The sequence below is a fragment of the Rana temporaria genome, chromosome 1 (genome assembly GCF_905171775.1).
Source record: "Rana temporaria chromosome 1, aRanTem1.1, whole genome shotgun sequence".
Classification (NCBI taxonomy): domain Eukaryota; kingdom Metazoa; phylum Chordata; class Amphibia; order Anura; family Ranidae; genus Rana; species Rana temporaria.
In genome coordinates this window covers 226,234-250,480 of record NC_053489.1, presented here as the reverse complement: position 1 = coordinate 250,480, position 24,247 = coordinate 226,234, and the positions used below count along the sequence as shown (strand labels likewise).

Sequence of the window (24,247 nt, the reverse complement as noted above, 5' to 3'; positions counted from 1 at the left end):
CGTTGATTGGCGGAGGGGGGCCGGATGGGCGGGGTCGGCAGTGTTGCTATGCGAGCGGCTGCCGGGCGGAATAAGATGGCGGCGCTGGAGCCGGAGAGCGGGGAGAGGAGGGGACCCCGACACCCATTGTGACAGCATGGAGGAGGCCGGGAACAGCGCCGGCCTGTGGGAGAGGAGGGGAGCGCACCCGGTGAGGGGACACGGGGGACGGGAGACAGGGGGAGGGGGGATCCGCCGAGACCACTCCCAGGGCACGCCCTCCTGACCGGAGCCACGCCCCCTCGCCTGAAATCCCTCCCCACACATGAGACCACTCCCACCATCCTAGAGGCCACACCCCCACCTCAGACCACGCCTACCAGCTCAGAGGCCACTCCCCATAACTGAAACCACGCCCACCATCTCAGAGGCCACACCTCTTTACTAAACCACACATGGAGCTCCTCCCCCATCACCACAGGAGCTGACAATCCAGGGACTGTATACTGCTTAACTCCTCCCATTTACCTACAAACTCCTCCCCCTCACCCCAAGAACTGACACTTTACTTAAAAGCTCCTCCCCCTAACCCCAGGAGCTGACACTTCATCCACAGACTCCTCCCCCTAACCCCAGGAGCTGACACTTCACCCACAGACTCCTCCCCCTAACCCCAGGCACTAACACTTCACCTTCAGACTCCTCCCCCTGACCCCAGGAGCTGACACTTCACCCACAGACTCCTCCCCCTGACCCCAGGAGCTGACACTTCATCCAGAGACTCCTCCCCCTCAACCAGGAGCTGACACTTCACCTACAGACTCCTCCCCCTCAACCCAAGAGCTGACACTTCACCCACAGACTCCTCCCCCTCGCCCCAGGAGCTGACACTTCACCCACAGACTCCTCCCCCTCACCCCAGGAGCTGACACTTCACCCACAGACTCCTCCCCCTCACCCCAGGAGCTGACACTTCACCCACAGACTCCTCCCCCTCACCCCAGGAGCTGACACTTCATCCACAGACTCCTCCCCCTCACCCCAGGAGCTGACACTTCACCCACAGACTCCTCCCTCTCACCCCAGGAGCTGACACTTCATCCAGAGACTCCTCCCCCTCACCCCAGGAGCTGACACTTCATCCAGAGACTCCTCCCCCCTCACCCCAGGAGCTGACACTTACTCCAGAGACTCCTCCCCCTCACCCCAGGAGCTGACACTTCATCCACAGACTCCTCCCCCTCACCCCAGGAGCTGACACTTCATCCAGAGACTCCTCCCCCCTCACCCCAGGAGCTGACACTTCATCCACAGACTCCTCCCCCTCACCCCAGGAGCTGACACTTACTCCAGAGACTCCTCCCCCTCACCCCAGGAGCTGACACTTCATCCAGAGACTCCTCCCCCTCACCCCAGGAGCTGACACTTCACCTTCAGACTCCTCCCCCTCACCCCAGGAGCTGACACTTCACCTTCAGACTCCTCCCCCTCACCCCAGGAGTTGACACTTACTCCAGAGACTCCTCCCCCTCACCCCAGGAGCTGACACTTCACCTTCAGACTCCTCCCCCTCACCCCAGGAGCTGACACTTCACCTTCAGACTCCCCCCCTCACCCCAGGAGTTGACACTTCACCCACAGACTCCTCCCCCTCACCCCAGGAGCTGACACTTCATCCAGAGACTCCTCCCCCTCAACCAGGAGCTTACAGTTCACCCACAGGCTCCTCCCCCTGACAATTCACCCACATGCTCCTCCCCCTGACAGTTCAGCCACAGAGTCCTCCCCCTGACCCCCGGAGGTGAGTGGTGATGGTTCTGGTATGGACAGATCTCATAGAGGGTGGTGATGGTTCTGGTATGGACAGATCTCATAGAGGGTGGTGGTGGTTCTGGTATGGACAGATCTCATAGTGGGTGGTGGTGGTTCTGGTATGGACAGATCTCATAGAGGGTGGTGATGGTTCTGGTATGGACAGATCTCATAGAGGGTGGTGGTGGTTCTGGTATGGACAGATCTCATAGAGGGTGGTGGTGGTTCTGGTATGGACAGATCTCATAGAGGGTGGTGATGGTTCTGGTATGGACAGATCTTATAGTGGGTGGTGATGGTTCTGGTATGGACAGATCTCATAGAGGGTGGTGATGGTTCTGGTATGGACAGATCTCATAGCGGGTGGTGATGGTTCTGGTATGGACAGATCTCATAGTGGGTGGTGATGGTTCTGGTATGGACAGATCTCATAGAGGGTGGTGGTGGTTCTGGTATGGACAGATCTCATAGTGGGTGGTGGTGGTTCTGGTATGGACAGATCTCATAGTGGGTGGTGATGGTTCTGGTATGGACAGATCTCATAGTGGGTGGTGATGGTTCTGGTATGGACAGATCTCATAGCGGGTGGTGATGGTTCTGGTATGGACAGATCTTATAGAGGGTGGTGGTGGTTCTGGTATGGACAGATCTCATAGTGGGTGGTGATGGTTCTGGTATGGACAGATCTCATAGTGGGTGGTGATGGTTCTGGTATGGACAGATCTCATAGTGGGTGGTGATGGTTCTGGTATGGACAGATCTCATAGAGGGTGGTGATGGTTCTGGTATGGACAGATCTTATAGAGGGTGGTGGTGGTTCTGGTATGGACAGATCTCATAGTGGGTGGTGATGGTTCTGGTATGGACAGATCTCACAGTAGGTGGTGGTGGTTCTGGTATGGACAGATCTCATAGAGGGTGGTGGTGGTTCTGGTATGGACAGATCTCATAGTAGGTGGTGATGGTTCTGGTATGGACAGATCTCATAGAGGGTGGTGATGGTTCTGGTATGGACAGATCTTATAGAGGGTGGTGGTGGTTCTGGTATGGACAGATCTCATAGTGGGTGGTGATGGTTCTGGTATGGACAGATCTTATAGAGGGTGGTGGTGGTTCTGGTATGGACAGATCTCATAGAGGGTGGTGATGGTTCTTATATGGACAGATCTCACAGTAGGTGGTGGTGGTTCTGGTATGGACAGATCTCATAGAGGGTGGTGGTGGTTCTGGTATGGACAGATCTCATAGTAGGTGGTGATGGTTCTGGTATGGACAGATCTCATAGAGGGTGGTGGTGGTTCTGGTATGGACAGATCTCATAGCGGGTGGTGATGGTTCTGGTATGGACAGATCTCATAGCGGGTGGTGATGGTTCTGGTATGGACAGATCTCATAGCGGGTGGTGGTGGTTCTGGTATGGACAGATCTTATAGAGGGTGGTGGTGGTTCTGGTATGGACAGATCTCATAGTAGGTGGTGATGGTTCTGGTATGGACAGATCTCATAGAGGGTGGTGATGGTTCTGGTATGGACAGATCTCATAGTGGGTGGTGATGGTTCTGGTATGGACAGATCTCATAGTGGGTGGTGATGGTTCTGGTATGGACAGATCTCATAGCGGGTGGTGATGGTTCTGGTATGGACAGATCTCATAGAGGGTGGTGATGGTTCTGGTATGGACAGATCTCATAGAGGGTGGTGGTGGTTCTGGTATGGACATATCTCATAGCGGGTGGTGATGGTTCTGGTATGGACAGATCTCATAGAGGGTGGTGATGGTTCTGGTATGGACAGATCTCATAGAGGGTGGTGATGGTTCTGGTATGGACAGATCTCATAGAGGGTGGTGGTGGTTCTGGTATGGACAGATCTCATAGTAGGTGGTGAAGGTTCTGGTATGGACAGATCTCATAGTGGGTGGTGATGGTTCTGGTATGGACAGATCTCATAGAGGGTGGTGATGGTTCTGGTATGGACAGATCTCATAGAGGGTGGTGATGGTTCTGGTATGGACAGATCTCATAGAGGGTGGGGATGGTTCTGGTATGGACAGATCTCATAGAGGGTGGTGATGGTTCTTATATGGACAGATCTCATAGAGGGTGGTGATGGTTCTGGTATGGACAGATCTCATAGCGGGTGGTGGTGGTTCTTATATGGACAGATCTCATAGAGGGTGGTGATGGTTCTGGTATGGACAGATCTCATAGAGGGTGATGATGGTTCTGGTATGGACAGATCTCATAGTGGGTGGTGATGGTTCTGGTATGGACAGATCTCATAGTGGGTGGTGATGGTTCTGGTATGGACAGATCTCATAGAGGGTGGTGATGGTTCTGGTATGGACAGATCTCATAGAGGGTGGTGATGGTTCTGGTATGGACAGATCTCATAGAGGGTGGTGGTGGTTCTGGTATGGACAGATCTCATAGCGGGTGGTGATGGTTCTGGTATGGACAGATCTCATAGAGGGTGGTGATGGTTCTGGTATGGACAGATCTCATAGAGGGTGGTGATGGTTCTGGTATGGACAGATCTCATAGAGGGTGGTGATGGTTCTGGTATGGACAGATCTCATAGAGGGTGGTGATGGTTCTGGTATGGACAGCTCTTATAGTAGGTGGTGATGGTTCTGGTATGGACAGATCTTATAGAGGGTGGTGATGGTTCTGGTATGGACAGATCTCATAGAGGGTGGTGATGGTTCTGGTATGGACAGATCTCATAGAGGGTGGTGATGGTTCTGGTATGGACAGATCTCATAGAGGGTGGTGGTGGTTCTGGTATGGACAGATCTCATAGCGGGTGGTGATGGTTCTGGTATGGACAGATCTCATAGAGGGTGGTGGTGGTTCTGGTATGGACAGATCTCATAGCGGGTGGTGATGGTTCTGGTATGGACAGATCTCATAGAGGGTGGTGATGGTTCTGGTATGGACAGATCGTATAGTGGGTGGTGGTGGTTCTGGTATGGACAGATCTCATAGAGGGTGGTGATGATTCTGGTATGGACAGATCTCATAGTGGGTGGTGATGGTTCTGGTATGGACAGATCTCATAGTGGGTGGTGATGGTTCTGGTATGGACAGATCTTATAGTGGGTGGTGGTGGTTCTGGTATGGACAGATCTCATAGTGGGTGGTGATGGTTCTGGTATGGACAGATCTCATAGAGGGTGGTGATGGTTCTGGTATGGACAGATCTCATAGCGGGTGGTGATGGTTCTGGTATGGACAGATCTCATAGAGGGTGGTGATGGTTCTGGTATGGACAGATCTCATAGCGGGTGGTGATGGTTCTGGTATGGACAGATCTCATAGCGGGTGGTGATGGTTCTGGTATGGACAGATCTCATAGCAGGTGGTGATGGTTCTGGTATGGACAGATCTCATAGCGGGTGGTGATGGTTCTGGTATGGACAGATCTCATAGAGGGTGGTGATGGTTCTGGTATGGACAGATCTCATAGAGGGTGGTGATGGTTCTGGTATGGACAGATCTCATAGAGGGTGGTGATGGTTCTGGTATGGACAGATCGTATAGTGGGTGGTGGTGGTTCTGGTATGGACAGATCTCATAGAGGGTGGTGATGGTTCTGGTATGGACAGATCTCATAGTGGGTGGTGATGGTTCTGGTATGGACAGATCTCATAGTGGGTGGTGATGGTTCTGGTATGGACAGATCTTATAGTGGGTGGTGGTGGTTCTGGTATGGACAGATCTCATAGTGGGTGGTGATGGTTCTGGTATGGACAGATCTCATAGAGGGTGGTGATGGTTCTGGTATGGACAGATCTCATAGCGGGTGGTGATGGTTCTGGTATGGACAGATCCCATAGAGGGTGGTGATGGTTCTGGTATGGACAGATCTCATAGAGGGTGGTGATGGTTCTGGTATGGACAGATCTCATAGTGGGTGGTGATGGTTCTGGTATGGACAGATCTCATAGTGGGTGGTGATGGTTCTGGTATGGACAGATCTTATAGTGGGTGGTGGTGGTTCTGGTATGGACAGATCTCATAGTGGGTGGTGATGGTTCTGGTATGGACAGATCCCATAGTGGGTGGTGATGGTTCTGGTATGGACAGATCTTATAGTGGGTGGTGGTGGTTCTGGTATGGACAGATCTCATAGTGGGTGGTGATGGTTCTGGTATGGACAGATCTCATAGAGGGTGGTGATGGTTCTGGTATGGACAGATCTCATAGCGGGTGGTGATGGTTCTGGTATGGACAGATCTCATAGAGGGTGGTGATGGTTCTGGTATGGACAGATCTCATAGCGGGTGGTGATGGTTCTGGTATGGACAGATCTCATAGCGGGTGGTGATGGTTCTGGTATGGACAGATCTCATAGCAGGTGGTGATGGTTCTGGTATGGACAGATCTCATAGAGGGTGGTGATGGTTCTGGTATGGACAGATCTCATAGAGGGTGGTGATGGTTCTGGTATGGACAGATCTCATAGAGGATGGTGATGGTTCTGGTATGGACAGATCTCATAGAGGGTGGTGATGGTTCTGGTATGGACAGATCTCATAGAGGATGGTGATGGTTCTGGTATGGACAGATCGTATAGTGGGTGGTGGTGGTTCTGGTATGGACAGATCTCATAGAGGGTGGTGATGGTTCTGGTATGGACAGATCTCATAGTGGGTGGTGATGGTTCTGGTATGGACAGATCTCATAGTGGGTGGTGATGGTTCTGGTATGGACAGATCTTATAGTGGGTGGTGGTGGTTCTGGTATGGACAGATCTCATAGTGGGTGGTGATGGTTCTGGTATGGACAGATCTCATAGAGGGTGGTGATGGTTCTGGTATGGACAGATCTCATAGCGGGTGGTGATGGTTCTGGTATGGACAGATCCCATAGAGGGTGGTGATGGTTCTGGTATGGACAGATCTCATAGAGGGTGGTGATGGTTCTGGTATGGACAGATCTCATAGTGGGTGGTGATGGTTCTGGTATGGACAGATCTTATAGTGGGTGGTGGTGGTTCTGGTATGGACAGATCTCATAGTGGGTGGTGATGGTTCTGGTATGGACAGATCTCATAGAGGGTGGTGATGGTTCTGGTATGGACAGATCTCATAGCGGGTGGTGATGGTTCTGGTATGGACAGATCCCATAGAGGGTGGTGATGGTTCTGGTATGGACAGATCTCATAGAGGGTGGTGATGGTTCTGGTATGGACAGATCTCATAGTAGGTGGGGATGGTTCCGGATTGGAGTGAGTCCATTGTGGTTGATGGTGGTTGTGGCTCTGAGAGATCTCATAGCGGGTGGTAATGGTTTTAAGCTTGTACAGACCCAATTGTAGGTGTTGATGATGGTTCTGGCTTGGACAGACCCCATAGTGGTGGATGATGGTTCTGGCTTGGACAGACCCCATAGTGGTGGATGATGTTTCCGTTTGGACAGTTCCCATAGTGGGCGGTGAGGATTCCGGTTGGGACGGTTCCCATAGTGGTTGGTGATGGTTCAGGTTTGGATGGTTCCCATAGTGGTGGACGATGGTTCCGGTTTGGATAGACCCCATAGTGGTTAATGATGGTTTCGGTTTGTATAGACCCCCATAGTGGTTGGTGATGGTTCAGGTTTGGATGGTTCCCATAGTGGTTGGTGATGGTTCCGGTTTGGATAGACCCCATAGTAGGTGTTGATGGTTTGGGTTTGGATAGACCCCATAGTGGGTGGTGATGGTTCCGGTTTGGATAGACCCCATAGTAGGTGTTGATGGTTCCGGTTTGGATAGACCCCATAGTGGGTGGTGATGGTTCGGGATTGGATAGACCCCATAGTGGGTGGTGATGGTTCGGGTTTGGATAGACCCCATAGTGGTAGACAATGGTTTAGGTTTTGGACGGTCCCCATAGTGGTTGATGCTGGTTCTGGATTGGACGGTTCCCATAGTGGTTGGTGATGGTTCCGGTTTGGACAGATCTCAATGTGGTTGGTGATGGTTCCGAAATTGTACGGTTCCCATAGTGGGTGGTGATGGTTCCGGATTGGACAGACCCCATAGTGGTTGATGATGGTTCCGGATTGGATAGACCCCATAGTGGTTGATGATGGTTCCGGATTGGATAGACCCCATAGTGGTTGGTGATGGTTCCGGTTTGGATAGACCCCCAGAGTGGTTGGTGATGGTTCCGGTTTGGATAGACCCCATAGTGGTTGGTGATGGTTCCAGTTTGGACAGATCTCACTGTGAGTGGTGACGGTTCCCATAGTGGTTGGCGATGGTTCCGGTTTGGATAGACCCCATAGTGGGTGGTGATGGTTCCGAAATTGGACGGTTCCCATAGTGGTTGGTGATGGTTCCGGTTTGGATAGACCCCCATAGTGGTTGGTGATAATCCGGTTTGGATGGTCCCCATAGGTGTTGGTGATGGTTTAGGCTTGGACAGATCTCACTGTGGTTGGTGATGATTCCGGTTTGTATAGACCCCCATAGTGGGTGGTAATGGTTTCGGTTTGTATAGACCCCCATAGTGGTTGGTGGTGATTCCGGATTGGATGGTTCCCATAGTGGTTGGTGATGGTTCCGGATTGGATGGTTCCCATAGTGGTTGGTGATGGTTCCGGATTGGATGGTTCCCATAGTGGGTGGTAATGGTTTCGGTTTGGATAGCCCCCATAGTGGTTGGTGATGATTCCGGTTTGGATGGTCCCCATAGGTGTTGGTGATGGTTCCAGTTTGGATAGACCCCCATAGTGGGTGGTAATGGTTCCGGTTTGGATAGACCCCCATAGTGGTTGGTGATAATCCGGTTTGGACGGTCCCCATAGGTGTTGGTGATGGTTCCGGTTTGGACAGATCTCACTGTGGGTGGTGACGGTGATGGGTCGGTCGGCTCCGGCTGTAACTTGGTTTGTTGGGTGTAGAATGTTACTTTGTGTTTACAGTACACAGACGGGGGAGGGGGAGGTTCTGTGTAGAGTGTATCATTGTCTGTCAGTCGGTGGGACTTCACTCAGACATGGTTGTGTCGGCACTGTATGATGCTCACATGCTCGCTGCTGAACATTTGCTGCCGTCCATCATCCCCAATAACACGGTGAGTCCCCGGGAGGGTCCCATCCATGGTGCACCGGGGGCGGGATCTCCAGTATTTTGATGGTGGAGTGGACTCCGGTGTAGAGCTCGGGGTGAAGAGGACCTGTTATTAGAATGTTCCTCAGCCAGAACCTTACGTTCTGTACAACAGCCGGTCATGTGATCAATGCCAAGGCATTAATGGAGGGGGGAGGGGGGGCACTACTATACTCAGGCAGAGAGGAAGCCAACATTTCGTTTTTCAGAGTTGATGTTACTACAGAGAAGGTTTGGGGGGCCCTCGGTGCTCCTTCAGAGGTCAGTGGTGCAGTTATTGGGGATCAGAGATGGAGAATTCACTCAGGGTGAGGGGTCGGTAAAGCCTTGGGGGTCCTCCTCACTGGGGGAGGGGGGGGCATAGAGCAGGGGTTTTGTGGAATTTCTGGGTTCAACTGTGCTGCTGGGTGTGGGGTTGTGGTGGGTGGAGGGGGCAGGATGGAATTAAGGGGTGCCATGGCTAGAGAGGGAGCGGTTGGGATGGAATAAGTGTTAGTCTGGCTGAGGGAGTCAGGAGGAAATTGGGGGTGGGGCTTTGATTTTAAGGGGGGTAGCGTCAGGATGGGACTGGGAATATTCTGGCTGGAGTGGGAGGGGTCAGGAGAGAATTGGGGGGGGGGCTTTTGGTGGAGAATATGAGATGGGATTGGGGGTAGTTAGGCTGGAGGGGGCAGGATGGAATTGAGGGGGGTGCTTTGGCTGTAGAGGGAGGGGTCAGGAAGGAATAGGGCGTAGATTAGTTGGAGGAGTCAGGACAAAATTGGAGGTGCTCTGTTTGGAGTCTAGTGTATGGGTTCAGGTCCAGGTTTGGAGGTTTCAGGACAAAAATGGAGGTGCTCTGTTTGGAGTAGGAGAGCCAGGATGGAACTGGGGGTGTTTTGGTTGGAGGGGGAGGAGTCAACATGAATTTGGGTGGTGCTCTCATTGGAGGGAGAAGAGTTTGGATCAAAGTGGGGGTGCTCTGGTGGAGGGTCAGTGTTGGATTGGTGGGTGGAGGGGGAGGGTCTGTGTTGGATTGGTGGGTGGAGGGGGAGGGTCTGTGTTGGAATGGTGGGTGGAGGGGGAGGGTCTGTGTTGGATTGGTGGGTGGAGGGGGAGGGTCTGTGTTGGATTGGTGGGTGGAGGGGGAGGGTCTCTGTTGGATTGGTGGGTGGAGGGGGAGGGTCGGTGTTGGATTGGTGGGTGCTCTGGGTGGAGGGGGAGGGTCAGTGTTGGATTGGTGGGTGCTCTGGGTGGAGGGTCAGTGTTGGAATGGTGGGTACTCTGGGTGGAGGGGGAGGGTCGGTGTTGGATTGGTGGGTGGAGGGGTCGGTGTTGGATTGGTGGGTGGAGGTCAGTGTTGGAATGGTGGGTGCTCTGAGTGGAGGGGGAGGGTTGGTGTTGGATTGGTGGAGGGAGAGGGTCAGTGTTGGATTGGTGGGTGCTCTGGGGGGAGGGTCAGTGTTGGATTGGTGGGTGCTCTAGGTGGAGGGGGAGGGTCAGTGTTGGATTGGTGGGTGAAGGGGGAGGGTCTGTGTTTGGTGGGTGGAGGGGGAGGGTCTGTGTTGGAATGGTGGGTGGAGGGTCAGTGTTGGATTGGTGGGTGGAGGGGGAGGGTCTGTGTTTGGTGGGTGGAGGGGGAGGGTCTGTGTTGGAATGGTGGGTGGAGGGGGAGGGTCTGTGTTTGGTGGGTGGAGGGGGAGGGTCTGTGTTGGATTGGTGGGTGGAGGGGGAGGGTCTGTGTTGGATTGGTGGGTGCTCTGGGTAAAGGGGAGGGTCAGTGTTGGATTGGTGGGTGGAGGGGGAGGGTCTGTGTTGGATTGGTGGGTGGAGGGGGAGGGTCAGTGTTGGATTGGTGGGTGAAGGGGGAGGGTCTGTGTTGGATTGGTGGGTGAAGGGGGAGGGTCTGTGTTGGATTGGTGGGTGGAGGGGGAGGGTCTGTGTTGGATTGGTGGGTGGAGGGGGAGGGTCTGTGTTTGGTGGGTGGAGGGGGAGGGTCTGTGTTGGATTGGTGGGTGGAGGGGGAGGGTCTGTGTTGGATTGGTGGGTGGAGGGGGAGGGTCTGTGTTTGGTGGGTGGAGGGGGAGGGTCTGTGTTGGATTGGTGGGTGGAGGGGGAGAGTCTGTGTTGGATTGGTGGGTGGAGGGGGAGGGTCTGTGTTGGATTGGTGGGTGCTCTGGGTGGAGGGGAGGGTCAGTATTGGATTGGTGGGTGCTCTGGGTGGAGGGGGAGGGTCAGTGTTGGATTGGTGGGTGGAGGGGGAGGATCAGTGTTGGAATGGTGGGTGGAGGGGGAGGGTCTGTGTTGGATTGGTGGGTGGAGGGGGAGGGTCTGTGTTGGATTGGTGGGTGGAGGGGGAGGGTCATTGTTGGATCAGCGGGTGCTCTGGGTGGAGGGGGAGGGTCAGCGTTGGATTGGTGGGTGCTCTGGGTGGAGGGTCAGTGTTGGATTGGTGGGTGGAGGGGGAGGGTCAGCGTTGGATTGGTGGGTGCTCTGGGTGGAGGGGGACGGTCAGTGTTGGATTGGTGGGTGAAGGGGGAGGGTCTGTGTTTGGTGGGTGGAGGGGGAGGGTCTGTGTTGGAATGGTGGGTGGAGGGTCAGTGTTGGATTGGTGGGTGGAGGGGGAGGGTCTGTGTTTGGTGGGTGGAGGGGGAGGGTCTGTGTTGGAATGGTGGGTGGAGGGGGAGGGTCTGTGTTTGGTGGGTGGAGGGGGAGGGTCTGTGTTGGATTGGTGGGTGGAGGGGGAGGGTCTGTGTTGGATTGGTGGGTGCTCTGGGTAAAGGGGAGGGTCAGTGTTGGATTGGTGGGTGGAGGGGGAGGGTCTGTGTTGGATTGGTGGGTGGAGGGGGAGGGTCAGTGTTGGATTGGTGGGTGAAGGGGGAGGGTCTGTGTTGGATTGGTGGGTGGAGGGGGAGGGTCTGTGTTGGAATGGTGGGTGGAGGGGGAGGGTCTGTGTTTGGTGGGTGGAGGGGGAGGGTCTGTGTTGGATTGGTGGGTGGAGGGGGAGGGTCAGTGTTGGATTGGTGGGTGCTCTAGGTGGAGGGGGAGGGTCAGTGTTGGATTGGTGGGTGAAGGGGGAGGGTCTGTGTTTGGTGGGTGGAGGGGGAGGGTCTGTGTTGGAATGGTGGGTGGAGGGTCAGTGTTGGATTGGTGGGTGGAGGGGGAGGGTCTGTGTTTGGTGGGTGGAGGGGGAGGGTCTGTGTTGGAATGGTGGGTGGAGGGGGAGGGTCTGTGTTTGGTGGGTGGAGGGGGAGGGTGTGTGTTGGATTGGTGGGTGGAGGGGGAGGGTCTGTGTTGGATTGGTGGGTGCTCTGGGTAAAGGGGAGGGTCAGTGTTGGATTGGTGGGTGGAGGGGGAGGGTCTGTGTTGGATTGGTGGGTGGAGGGGGAGGGTCAGTGTTGGATTGGTGGGTGAAGGGGGAGGGTCTGTGTTGGATTGGTGGGTGAAGGGGGAGGGTCTGTGTTGGATTGGTGGGTGGAGGGGGAGGGTCTGTGTTGGATTGGTGGGTGGAGGGGGAGGGTCTGTGTTTGGTGGGTGGAGGGGGAGGGTCTGTGTTGGATTGGTGGGTGGAGGGGGAGGGTCTGTGTTGGATTGGTGGGTGGAGGGGGAGGGTCTGTGTTTGGTGGGTGGAGGGGGAGGGTCTGTGTTGGATTGGTGGGTGGAGGGGGAGAGTCTGTGTTGGATTGGTGGGTGGAGGGGGAGGGTCTGTGTTGGATTGGTGGGTGCTCTGGGTGGAGGGGAGGGTCAGTATTGGATTGGTGGGTGCTCTGGGTGGAGGGGGAGGGTCAGTGTTGGATTGGTGGGTGGAGGGGGAGGATCAGTGTTGGAATGGTGGGTGGAGGGGGAGGGTCTGTGTTGGATTGGTGGGTGGAGGGGGAGGGTCTGTGTTGGATTGGTGGGTGGAGGGGGAGGGTCATTGTTGGATCAGCGGGTGCTCTGGGTGGAGGGGGAGGGTCAGCGTTGGATTGGTGGGTGCTCTGGGTGGAGGGTCAGTGTTGGATTGGTGGGTGGAGGGGGAGGGTCAGCGTTGGATTGGTGGGTGCTCTGGGTGGAGGGGGACGGTCAGGGTTGGATTGGTGGGTGGAGGGGGAGGGTCAGCGTTGGATTGGTGGGTGCTCTGGGTGGAGGGGGACGGTCAGTGTTTCGGAATGGTGGGTGCTCTGGGTGGAGGGGGAGGGTCGGTGTTGGATGGTGGGTGGAGGGGGAGGGTCAGTGTTGGATTGGTGGGTGGAGGGGAAGGGTCAGTGTTGAATTGGTGGGTGGAGGGGGAGGGTCAGTGTTGAATTGGTGGGTGGAGGGGGAGGGTCAGTGGAGGGGGAGGGGCTGCGTTGGAATGGTGGGTGGAGGGGGAGGGGCTGCATTGGAATGGTGGGTGGAGGGGGAGGGTCTGCGTTGGAATGGTAGGTGGAGGGGGAGGGTCTGCGTTGGAATGGTAGGTGGAGGGGGAGGGTCAGTGTTGGATTGGTGGGTGGAGGGGGAGGGTCTGTGTTGGATTGGTGGGTGGAGGGGGAGGGTCTGTGTTGGATTGGTGGGTGGAGGGGGAGGGTCTGTGTTGGATTGGTGGGTGGAGGGGGAGGGTCTGTGTTGGATTGGTGGGTGGAGGGGGAGGGTCTGCGTTGGATTGGTGGGTGGAGGGGGAGGATCTGTGTTGGATTGGTGGGTGGAGGGGGAGGGTCTGTGTTGGATTGGTGGGTGGAGGGGGAGGGTCTGTGTTGGATTGGTGGGTGGAGGGGGAGGGTCTGCGTTGGATTGGTGGGTGGAGGGGGAGGGTCTGCGTTGGATTGGTGGGTGGAGGGGGAGGGTCTGTGTTGGATTAGTGGGTGGAGGGGGAGGGTCTGCGTTGGATTGGTGGGTGGAGGGGGAGGGTCTGCGTTGGATTAGTGGGTGGAGGGGGAGGGTCTGTGTTGGATTGGTGGGTGGAGGGGGAGGGTCTGCGTTGGATTGGTGGGTGGAGGGGGAGGGTCTGTGTTGGATTGGTGGGTGGAGGGGGAGGGTCTGCGTTGGATTGGTGGGTGGAGGGGGAGGGTCAGTGTTGGATTGGTGGGTGGAGGGGCAGGGTCAGCGTTGGATTGGTGGGTTATGGTGATTCTAGAATGTGGGGGCGGGGGGAGGGGTTTGCTGTGATTTGTTGTCCATCACATGACCCGTTTGTCCTCTCCACAGACGCGGGAGCAATGCCCCGGGGTGAACAATAAGCCCTACGTGTGTGAGAGCGGGCACTGCTGCGGGGAGACTGGCTGCTGCACCTACTACTACGAGCTGTGGTGTAAGTATGACATCACCACTATGACATCATCTGGGATTCCCTCTCCACCCAGAATGAAGGATTTCCTTTCTGAGAACTCAATTTATATCTTAATGTAACTATTGGCAGGAAATTGTTCAACTCCTTCTCCACTGAAAGGCTCAGATCCGGGTTTGCAGTTGGTGTCGGGGTTCAGGTCCAGGTTTGGAGTCTAGTGTCGGGGTTCAGGTCCAGGTTTGCAGTTGGTGTCGGGGTTCAGGTCCAGGTTTGGAGCCTAGTGTCAGGGTTCAGGTCCAGGTTTGGAGTCTAGTGTTGGGGTTCAGGTCCAGGCTTGGAGTCTAGTGTTGGGTTTCAGGTCCAGGTTTGGAGTCTAGTGTTGGGTTTCAGGTCCAGGTTTGGAGTCTAGTGTTGGGTTTCAGGTCCAGGTTTGGAGTCTAGTGTCGGGGTTCAGGTCCAGGTTTGGAGTCTAGTGTTGGGGTTCAGGTCCAGGTTTGGAGTCTAGTGTCGGGTTCCAGGTTTGGAGTCTAGTGTCGGGTTCAGGTCCAGGTTTGGAGTCTAGTGTCGGGGTTCAGGTCCAGGTTTGGAGTCTAGTGTTGGGGTTCAGGTCCAGGTTTGGAGTCTAGTGTCGGGGTCCAGGTTTGGAGTCTAGTGTCAGGGTTCAGGTCCAGGTTTGGAGCCTAGTGTCAGGGTTCAGGTCCAGGTTTGGAGTCTAGTGTTGGGGTTCAGGTCCAGGCTTGGAGTCTAGTGTTGGGTTTCAGGTCCAGGTTTGGAGTCTAGTGTTGGGTTTCAGGTCCAGGTTTGGAGTCTAGTGTTGGGTTTCAGGTCCAGGTTTGGAGTCTAGTGTCGGGGTTCAGGTCCAGGTTTGGAGTCTAGTGTTGGGGTTCAGGTCCAGGTTTGGAGTCTAGTGTCGGGTTCCAGGTTTGGAGTCTAGTGTCGGGTTCAGGTCCAGGTTTGGAGTCTAGTGTCGGGGTTCAGGTCCAGGTTTGGAGTCTAGTGTTGGGGTTCAGGTCCAGGTTTGGAGTCTAGTGTCGGGGTCCAGGTTTGGAGTCTAGTGTTGGGGTTCAGGTCCAGGTTTGGAGTCTAGTGTCAGGGTTCAGGTCCAGGTTTGGAGTCTAGTGTCGGGGTTCAGGTCCAGGTTTGGAGTCTAGTGTCGGGGTTCAGGTCCAGGTTTGGAGTCTAGTGTCAGGGTTCAGGTCCAAGTTTTGAGTCTAGTGTCGGGGTTCAGGTCCAGGTTTGGAGTCTAGTGTTGGGGTTCAGGTCCAGGTTTGGAGTCTAGTGTCGGGGTCCAGGTTTGGAGTCTAGTGTCGGGGTCCAGGTTTGGAGTCTAGTGTCGGGGTCCAGGTTTGGAGTCTAGTGTCGGGGTCCAGGTTTGGAGTCTAGTGTCGGGGTCCAGGTTTGGAGTCTAGTGTCGGGGTCCAGGTTTGGAGTCTAGTGTCGGGGTCCAGGTTTGGAGTCTAGTGTCGGGGTCCAGGTTTGGAGTCTAGTGTCGGGGTCCAGGTTTGGAGTCTAGTGTCGGGGTCCAGGTTTGGAGTCTAGTGTCAGGGTTCAGGTTTGGAGTCTAGTGTCAGGGTTCAGGTTTGGAGTCTAGTGTCGGGGTTCAGGTCGAGGTTTGGAGTCTAGTGTCGGGGTTCAGGTCGAGGTTTGGAGTCTAGTGTCGGGGTTCAGGTCGAGGTTTGGAGTCTAGTGTCGGGGTTCAGGTCCAAGTTTGGAGTCTAGTGTCGGGGTTCAGGTCCAGGTTTGGAGTCTAGTGTTGGGGTTCAGGTCCAGGTTTGGAGTCTAGTGTCGGGGTCCAGGTTTGGAGTCTAGTGTCGGGGTCCAGGTTTGGAGTCTAGTGTCAGGGTTCAGGTTTGGAGTCTAGTGTCGGGGTTCAGGTCCAGGTTTGGAGTCTAGTGTCGGGGGTTCAGGTCCAGGTTTGGAGTCTAGTGTCGGGTGTTCAGGTCCATGTTTGGAGTCTAGTGTCGGGGGTTGAGGTCCAGGTTTGGAGTCTAGTGTCGGGGGTTGAGGTCCAGGTTTGGAGTCTAGTGTCGGGGTTGGGGTCCAGGTTCGGAGTCTAGTGTCGGGGTTCAGGTCCAGGTTTGGAGTCTAGTGTCGGGGTTCAGGTCCAGGTTTGGAGTCTAGTGTCGGGGGTTCAGGTCCAGGTTTGGAGTCTAGTGTCGGGGTTCAGGTCCAGGTTTGGAGTCTAGTGTCGGGGTCCAGGTTTGGAATCTAGTGACGGGGTCCAGGTTTGAAGTCTAGTGTCAGGGTTCAGGTCCAGGTTTGGAGGTTTCTTCTCTGGGTTCATCTTCTCTGGGTTCTTCCTCTCTGGGTTCTTCCTCTCTGGGTTTGTCTTCTCTGGGTTTGTCTTCTCTGGGTTTGTCTTCTCTGGGTTTGTCTTCTCTGGGTTTGTCTTCTCTGGGTTTGTCTTCTCTGGGTTTGTCTTCTCTGGGTTTGTCTTCTCTGGGTTTGTCTTCTCTGGGTTTGTCTTCTCTGGGTTCGTCTTCTCTGGGTTCTTCCTCTCTGGGTTCGTCTTCTCTGGGTTCTTCTTCTTCTTCTCTGGGTTCTTCTTCTCTGGGTTCTTCTTCTCTGGGTTTGTCCTCTCTGGGTTCTTCTTCTCTGGGTTCTTCTTCTCTGGGTTCTTCTTCTCTGGGTTTGTCTTCTCTGGGTTCTTCTTCTCTGGGTTCTCCTTCTCTGGGTTCTCCTTCTCTGGGTTCGTCTTCTCTGGGTTCGTCTTCTCTGGGTTCTCCTTCTCTGGGTTCGTCTTCTCTGGGTTCGTCTTCTCTGGGTTCGTCTTCTCTGGGTTCGTCTTCTCTGGGTTCTCCTACTCTGGGTTCGTCTTCTCTGGGTTCCTCTTCTCTGGGTTCGTCTTCTCTGGGTTCTCCTTCTCTGGGTTCTCCTTCTCTGGGTTCTCCTTCTCTGGGTTCTCCTTCTCTGGGTTCGTCTTCTCTGGGTTCTCCTTCTCTGGGTTCGTCTTCTCTGGGTTCGTCTTCTCTGGGTTCGTCTTCTCTGGGTTCTCCTTCTCTGGGTTCTCCTTCTCTGGGTTCGTCTTCTCTGGGTTCGTCTTCTCTGGGTTCGTCTTCTCTGGGTTCTCCTTCTCTGGGTTCTCCTTCTCTGGGTTCTCCTTCTCTGGGTTCGTCTTCTCTGGGTTCGTCTTCTCTGGGTTCGTCTTCTCTGGGTTCGTCTTCTCTGGGTTCGTCTTCTCTGGGTTCGTCTTCTCTGGGTTCTCCTTCTCTGGGTTCTCCTTCTCTGGGTTCTCCTTCTCTGGGTTCTCCTTCTCTGGGTTCTCCTTCTCTGGGTTCTCCTTCTCTGGGTTCTCCTTCTCTGGGTTCTCCTTCTCTGGGTTCGTCTTCTCTGGGTTCGTCTTCTCTGGGTTCTTCTTCTCTGGTTTATTCTCTGGGTTCTTCTCTGACCTGGAACTCCGAGGTGTTGTGGAGGGTAAACTCCTCTCCACCTCTTTCAGATTTCTGATGACATCACGTACATACAGGATACAGTTGTGTGATGTCACAGGGGGGATGCTGGGAGGTCACATGACTGCAGGTATCCAGTGAAGTGTCTCTATGGTGTTATATCAGACACCCAATTCCAGAATTACTTGTTGTGATGATTAGACATGTGCACTGCCCAAAAATGTGTTTGTTTTCATTTTGGTTTTATTATTTTATTTTTTTTGGGGGGAAATTCGGAAATTCTAAAACTTTGGAAATTCGAAAATGCAATTTTCGAAAATCGGGAAAAAAAGAAAATCTTTAAAATTCGAAATAATAACTAATACCCATTAAATTACTGGTATTGGAATTTCCTTTCAAATTTGGCTTGTATTTTCAAATTTCCGAATTCCCGATATTTAAAATTTTCAAATTTCCGGAAAAATTCTGAAATTTTGGAATGAACTAATTTGTCAAAATTCGTAAAAAAAACAAATTCGGAACTAAACAAATTGCTCATGTGATGATATAAATGAACGGGAACCATTTTATGGATTGTGGCCCCTCTCCTCCCCGCAGGGTTTTGGCTCCTCTGGACGGTTCTCATTCTCCTCAGTTGTTGCTGTGCCTATCGCCATCGCCGCGCCAAACTGCGCCTGCAGCACCAACAAAGACAGCGCGAGATAAACCTTATCGCCTACCATCGTGCCTGCCATTACCCGCCGTCCATGCTTGATCTGAGTAAGTATCCAAAGCCTAGCACACACTGCTGACCCGTGATGTGGGGGGGGATCAGGAAAGAATGGGGTGGAGAGGTCTAGATGGAGGGGGGGTCACAAGGGGACCCTGGTGAGCCGCCTCTGAGGGTCAGGACCTATGCTGGTGACATGTCTTTTCATCTCTGGGGTGGAGGGGGTGGTCTTGGTGATGAGGCAGTATGCTGAGGCATCTGGCTCAAAGATCAATCGGGATAAAAGTGAGGTTTTCTGGACGTCTACGGGCCTTCCTTTATCTAGATACACCACATCTACAGGCCTTCCTTTATCCAGATACACCACGTCTACGGGCCTTCCTTTATCTAGATACACCACATCTACAGGCCTTCCTTTATCTAGATACACCACGTCTACGGGCCTTCCTTTATCTAGATACACCACATCTACGGGCCTTCCTTTATCTAGATACACCACGTCTACGATCCTTCCTTTATCTAGATACAACACGTCTACGGACCTTCCTTTATCTAGATACACCATGTCTACGGGCCTTCCTTTATCCAGATACACCACTTCTACGGGCCTTCCTTTATCCAGATACACCACATCTACGGGCCTTCCTTTATCTAGATACACCACGTCTACGGACCTTCCTTTATCCAGATACACCACGTCTACGGACCTTCCTTTATCTAGATACACCACGTCTATGGGCCTTCCTTTATCTAGATACACCACGTCTACGGGCCTTCCTTTATCTAGATACACCACGTCTACGGGCCTTCCTTTATCTAGATACACCACGTCTACGGGCCTTCCTTTATCCAGATACACCACGTCTACGGGCCTTCCTTTATCTAGATACACCACGTCTACAGACCTTCCTTTATCCAGATACACCACGTCTACGGGCCTTCCTTTATCTAGATACACCACGTCTACGGGCCTTCCTTTATCTAGATACACCACATCTACGGGCCTTCCTTTATCTAGATGGCAACTCACCTCCTCATGAAAGGGTAGTAGATTGGTTTGACAACAACGATTCTTCATGAATCCATGCTGATTACTGCTAATGATACCGTTCTCATTACTAAAATCTTGTATATAGTCCCTTATCTCCTCCGAGAACTTGCATACTATTGATGTTAGGCTGACTAGTCTGACACCAGGACATTTTATGCTTCCATTGGGAAAAGCCTGACCCCGTAAAGTCTGAAGGACAGCAAACTGTCTCTTTGGAAAGGTGGAGACCCCTGGTGTGGAGGACTATCAGGTCCCCGTATCTTCTGTCTGTCAGTCTCTGGGTGGGCGGCTTTTCTCTCGGTCCTTTCACCCCCCCCCCCCTAGATTTTTATAAGTTCAGATCTTTGCGAGGGTTCAATGTTTAACCGTTTCTTAGCCTGCGGTTGTGTTTAGGTGGAAGTCGGGTTTTGAGATAATAATGTTTCTTTTGTGTACATATAGAAATTTACACTCCAATGTCCCCTTCCCTCCTAGTAACCAATCAGTGTCCCCCTTACATGTTCCATTCAGCTGATTGGCTGCCAGGAAGGGGAGGTACTTATCTGTGGTTCAGTAAAATGTGACTCTCTGCATTTTCCTCTCCCTCTAGGGGCGCTATCATCATTCAAACTTCCGGCCTACGAGGAAGTGGCGTACCGACCCACCACCCCTCCTCCTCCATACAGCTCCATCCTCACCCAGCTGGGTCTGCCCTCCTCCTCCTCATCATCGCCTCCTCCACCCCCACCCTCCGACCCACCCCCGTCCCTCACCCCCAGCTCCGAGCACACCAGCAGCTGCTCCTGCACCTCTGGCTGTATGCTGTCCGGCAGCAGCTCCTTCACCCTCCAAGTGACTGACGAGACGGGGACCAGCCCGGGCAGCTCGGCCAGCGAAGGCGGGAGCTGGGAGGCCAGTCCTGAGGAGGAGGAACTGGGGGAGGGGGCTTGTGGCAGGGAGCGTGGCCTTCACAAGCAGACGGCCTTCTCCTCCTATGTGGATTTCTTCGACAGTCACCACTGCTGGGATATCGAAGAGGTGGATGAGGAGGATGAAGAAGAACATTACAGACAGAGGAGGCTGACCGGGGACTCAGGAATAGAAGTTTGCCTCTGCCAGGTGACCAGGGAGGAGGCGGACGGAGAAGATACCAGGCAAATCCACGATAACCCGGACTGTGCCCAGAGGAGCCAATCGCAAGAGCAGACCGCAGAGAAAGCAGAGTCAGATTCCCTGGTCCAGGCAGTGTGACTATAGGAGGGAGATGGTATTGGAGCCTGGGGGGTTCGTGTGAAGAGAGAGGGCAACTGGGCCCATCTTCCTATCAATCCATCTTGGGAGGGAGGGCAACCCCACTAGTCCATCTCAAGAGAGGGGGCAGCTAGCTGGACCACCTGGGTCCCTAACTCCATATCAGAAGGACCATTGGGCAATTGGGGGCCTTCAACCCTAACAGTCCATCTCAGGAGAGGGGGGCAGCTGGACCACCTGGGCCCCACCTTCATATCAGGAGAGGGACCATTGGGAAAATTGGGCCTTCAATCCCAACAGTCCATCTCAGGAGAGGGGGGCAGCTAGCTGGACCACCTGGGTCCCTAACTCCATATCAGAAGGACCATTGGGCAATTGGGGGCCTTCAACCCTAACAGTCCATCTCAGGAGAGGGGGGCAGCTGGACCACCTGGGCCCCACCTTCATATCAGGAGAGGGACCATTGGGTTAATTGGGCCTTCAACCCCAACAGTCCATCTCAGGGGAGGGGGCAGCTGGATACTCCCATCAGTTTATTGCAGGAGAGGGGCCAATGGGCAACATAAATCCTCATTCCTACAAGACCATCTCAATAGTTGGAGCCATGGGGCAACATGTGTTCACAATTCAGTCCACCTTAGAAGACTGGGCAAACGGGCCTTTCTCCCTAATAATCTCAGGGGTGAGGGCAACTTTACAACCTGGGCCCTCAACCCCACCAGTCCTTCTCGGGAGAGGGGAAAGCTGGGCCCCTATCTCCATAGAAAAAGGTATCATTGGGCAATTTGGGCCTTCAACCCCAACAGTCTATCTCAGGAGAGGGGGCAGCTGGGCAACATAAGCCCCCAATCCTAGAAGTCCATCTCAGTAGTTGGAACCATTGGGCAACATGAGTTCTCAATTCTAACAGTCCACCTTAGAAGAAAGGGCAACTGGGGCCTATCTCCCTATTAATCCATCTTAGGGGAGACGTTCACTCAACAAACTGGGCTCACAGCCCCACTAGTCCATCTCAGTAGAGGGGGCAGCTGGGCCCCTGACTCCTATGTCAGGAGAGGGACTAATGGGCTATCTGAGCCCTCAACGCCATCGGTCCATCTCAAGAGAGGAGACAGAACACTTAGACTTCATGGGCCCTCAAACCCTACAAGTCCAGTTCAGGAATGGTGGTCATTGGGCAACATGGGCTCCCAACCCTACCAGTCTATTCCAGGAGAGGGGGGAACTGGACCACTTGGCCACTGACTCCATGTCCGGGAAGGGACCTTTGGGAAATCTGAGCCCTCAACCCCCAATAGGCCATCTAAGCAGATGGGGGGGACGGGCACTTGGACTGATTGTAGGAGGTAGGTCTGTGAATTAGCCCAGCTACTACCCTGTTTTAGGGGGTTGATTGTATGAGATACAGGTGGGCATTTGCTCCAGCTACCCTCTGGAATTAGGAAACTGATTGAGATAGGGAAGGGCCTCTGAATTGCCCCAGCTACCCTCTGGAATTAGGAAACTGATAGGGAAGGGCCTCTGAATTGCCCCAGCTACCTTCTGGAATTAGGAAACTGAGGGTTTGAGATAGGGAAGGGCCTTTGATTTGCCCCAGCTACCTTCTGGAATTAGGAAACTGAGGGTTTGAGATAGGGAAGGGCCTCTGAATTTCCCCAGCTACCCTGTGGAATTAGGAAATTTTGACATAGGGAAGGGCCTCTGAATTGCCCCAGCTACCCTCTGGATTTAGGAAACTTTGACATAGGGAAGGGCCTCCGATTTGCCCCAGCTACCCTCTGGAATTAGGAAACTTTGAGATAGGGAAGGGCCTCCGAATTGCCCCTGCTACCCTCTGGAATTAGGAAACTTTGACATAAGGAAGGGCCTCTGAATTGCCCCAGCTACCCTCTGGAATTAGGAAACTTTGAGATAGAGAAGGGCCTTTGATTTGCCCCAGCTACCCTGTGGAATTAGGAAACTTTGAGATAGGGAAGGGCCTCCGATTTGCCCCAGATACTCTGTGGAATTAGGAAACTTTGAGATAGGGAAGGGCCTCCGATTTGCCCCAGCTACCCTGTGGAATTAGGAAACTTTAATATAGGGAAGGGCCTCCGATTTGCCCCAGCTACACTCTGGAATTAGGAAACTTTGAGATAGGGAAGGGCCTCCGAATTGCCCCAGCTACTTATTCATGAAGGAATCTGATTGTATGGGGTATAGGGAGGCCGTTGAATTGTATGATTTCTAGCATTAGGGGGGTTGAGGGAGGCCCATTATTTGCCCCCAGCTACCCCCTGGAAATAGGAAACTAATTTTATGAAATAGCAGGGAGGCCTGCGAATTGCCCGATCCCCGTTGTAGGTGGGCGAGTTTATTAAAAGTGTCCAGGAGGAAAACTAAACTTTTGACGATGGAAGGTCTCAGTTGGCTGCCCCCCCCCTCGATTCCTCTCCTTCTATTGTGATGTCACCAGCAGCCAGGTAATCATGTGACTGTATACTGACCCCGCCCTCTCCCGAAACGCAGTCGCGAGGACTGAAATTCCAGAATGTATTACCACAAGTCGCCGACTCTGCCATGTATATGAACTGTCTCTCTGCAAAAAGTGGAATGTGGTCGTAGACGGAACCCGTTCCCTTTACCAGCTGGGAGAATATATTCCACGGAGCGCGGGATGACACCAAATAAAAGCCTGTTTACAATGACGTGTGCCGCGTATATCCTTCCTCCATGTCTTCGCTTATCTCCTCACACCATGGGAATTGTATGTGGGTGCTCCTCGGGGGTGTGTCCTGGTTCTATGTGATAGAGCAATGACTCCTCAGAGGATGGGGGTCAACCCACCCTAAATACAGGAATATTTTATACAAATTCTTGGATCCAGGCTCTCAACCTTCACAGGGATTCTGGCAGCCTGTGGTAGACGGGTCCTCTTGGCGGGCTGACATACCCAAGGTACAAGTAAATGGTACTGCCATGGGGTAGATTTCCGGCTTTCAAATTGCTCTGCAGAGGATCAGTTTCCATCTCGTGCTATAAATATATAAGATTGGCGAATCGCAGTATGTTCAAATACAAATCTGCTTGTGAATGGTAGGGACTCTTCATTGAAGGGATACGTCGCCCCCTACAGGCCGGCCCCGGACTTCTGTATTACATTACTAACATACAGAATCTAAACATTAAAAGATAAGGATCTCCCACACTGCCAATCTTCCTTCTCCTCGACTGCCAATCTCTCGTCTCTTGGGATGCCAACCTCCCAGACTGCCAATATCTTGGGCTGCCATTTTCCCATCTTCCAGGTTGCCAGTCTGGGAGAAGAAAGATTGTCGGCCTTTGAGGTGGTAGAGTGAAGATTGGCATCCCGAGAGATGGGAAAATGGCAGTCTGTGAGGCAGGAGATTGGCAATCTTCCTTCTATTGGACTGCCAATCCCTCATCTCCCAGGCTGTCAATCTCTCGACTCTCAGGCTGCCAGTCTGGGAGACGAGAGATTGGCAGCCTGGGAGACAAGAGATTGGCAGCCTGAGAAATGGGAGATTGGCAGCCAGAGAGACAGGAGATTGGCAGCCAGAGGTATGGGAGATTGGCAGCCTGGGAGACGGGAGATTGGCAGCCTGGGAGACGGGAGATTGGCAGCCAGAGAGACGGGAGATTGGCAGCCCGGGAGACTGAAGCTTGGCAGTTCGAGAGACAGGGGGATTGGCAGTTCGAGAGACAGGGGGATTGGCAGTTCGAGAGAAGGGGGGATTGGCAGTTCGAGAGAAGGGAGA

The 24,247-nt window shown here is 53.6% G+C and overlaps 1 protein-coding gene across 2 annotated transcripts; it reads left to right on the top strand.

Moving 5' to 3' along the window:
- The first annotated feature begins 2 nt into the window (after nt 1-2).
- Nucleotides 3-23,176, top strand: WBP1 (WW domain binding protein 1). Of its 2 annotated transcripts, none has more exons than XM_040328569.1 (4): nt 3-190; nt 14,032-14,134; nt 18,097-18,258; nt 19,849-23,176. In XM_040328569.1, exons 1-4 carry the CDS (start codon nt 137-139, stop codon nt 20,487-20,489), a joined length of 960 nt encoding a protein of 319 aa, XP_040184503.1. In that variant the 5' UTR covers nt 3-136; the 3' UTR covers nt 20,490-23,176. The 2 variants fall into 2 exon arrangements, with proteins under 2 accessions (XP_040184503.1, XP_040184420.1); XM_040328486.1 differs by lacking the exon at nt 3-190 and adding an exon at nt 8,498-8,854.
- The last annotated feature ends 1,071 nt before the right edge of the window (nt 23,177-24,247 follow it).

Bases quoted from the DNA above. Each gene is read 5' to 3' on its own strand.
- WBP1 (XM_040328486.1), top strand. From the start codon at position 8,777: ATGGTTGTGTCGGCACTGTATGATGCTCACATGCTCGCTGCTGAACAT. The intron at 8,855-14,031 runs GTGAGTCCCCGG...TCCTCTCCACAG, and splicing joins CCATCATCCCCAATAACACG to ACGCGGGAGCAATGCCCCGG. The intron at 18,259-19,848 runs GTAAGTATCCAA...CTCTCCCTCTAG, and splicing joins GCCGTCCATGCTTGATCTGA to GGGCGCTATCATCATTCAAA.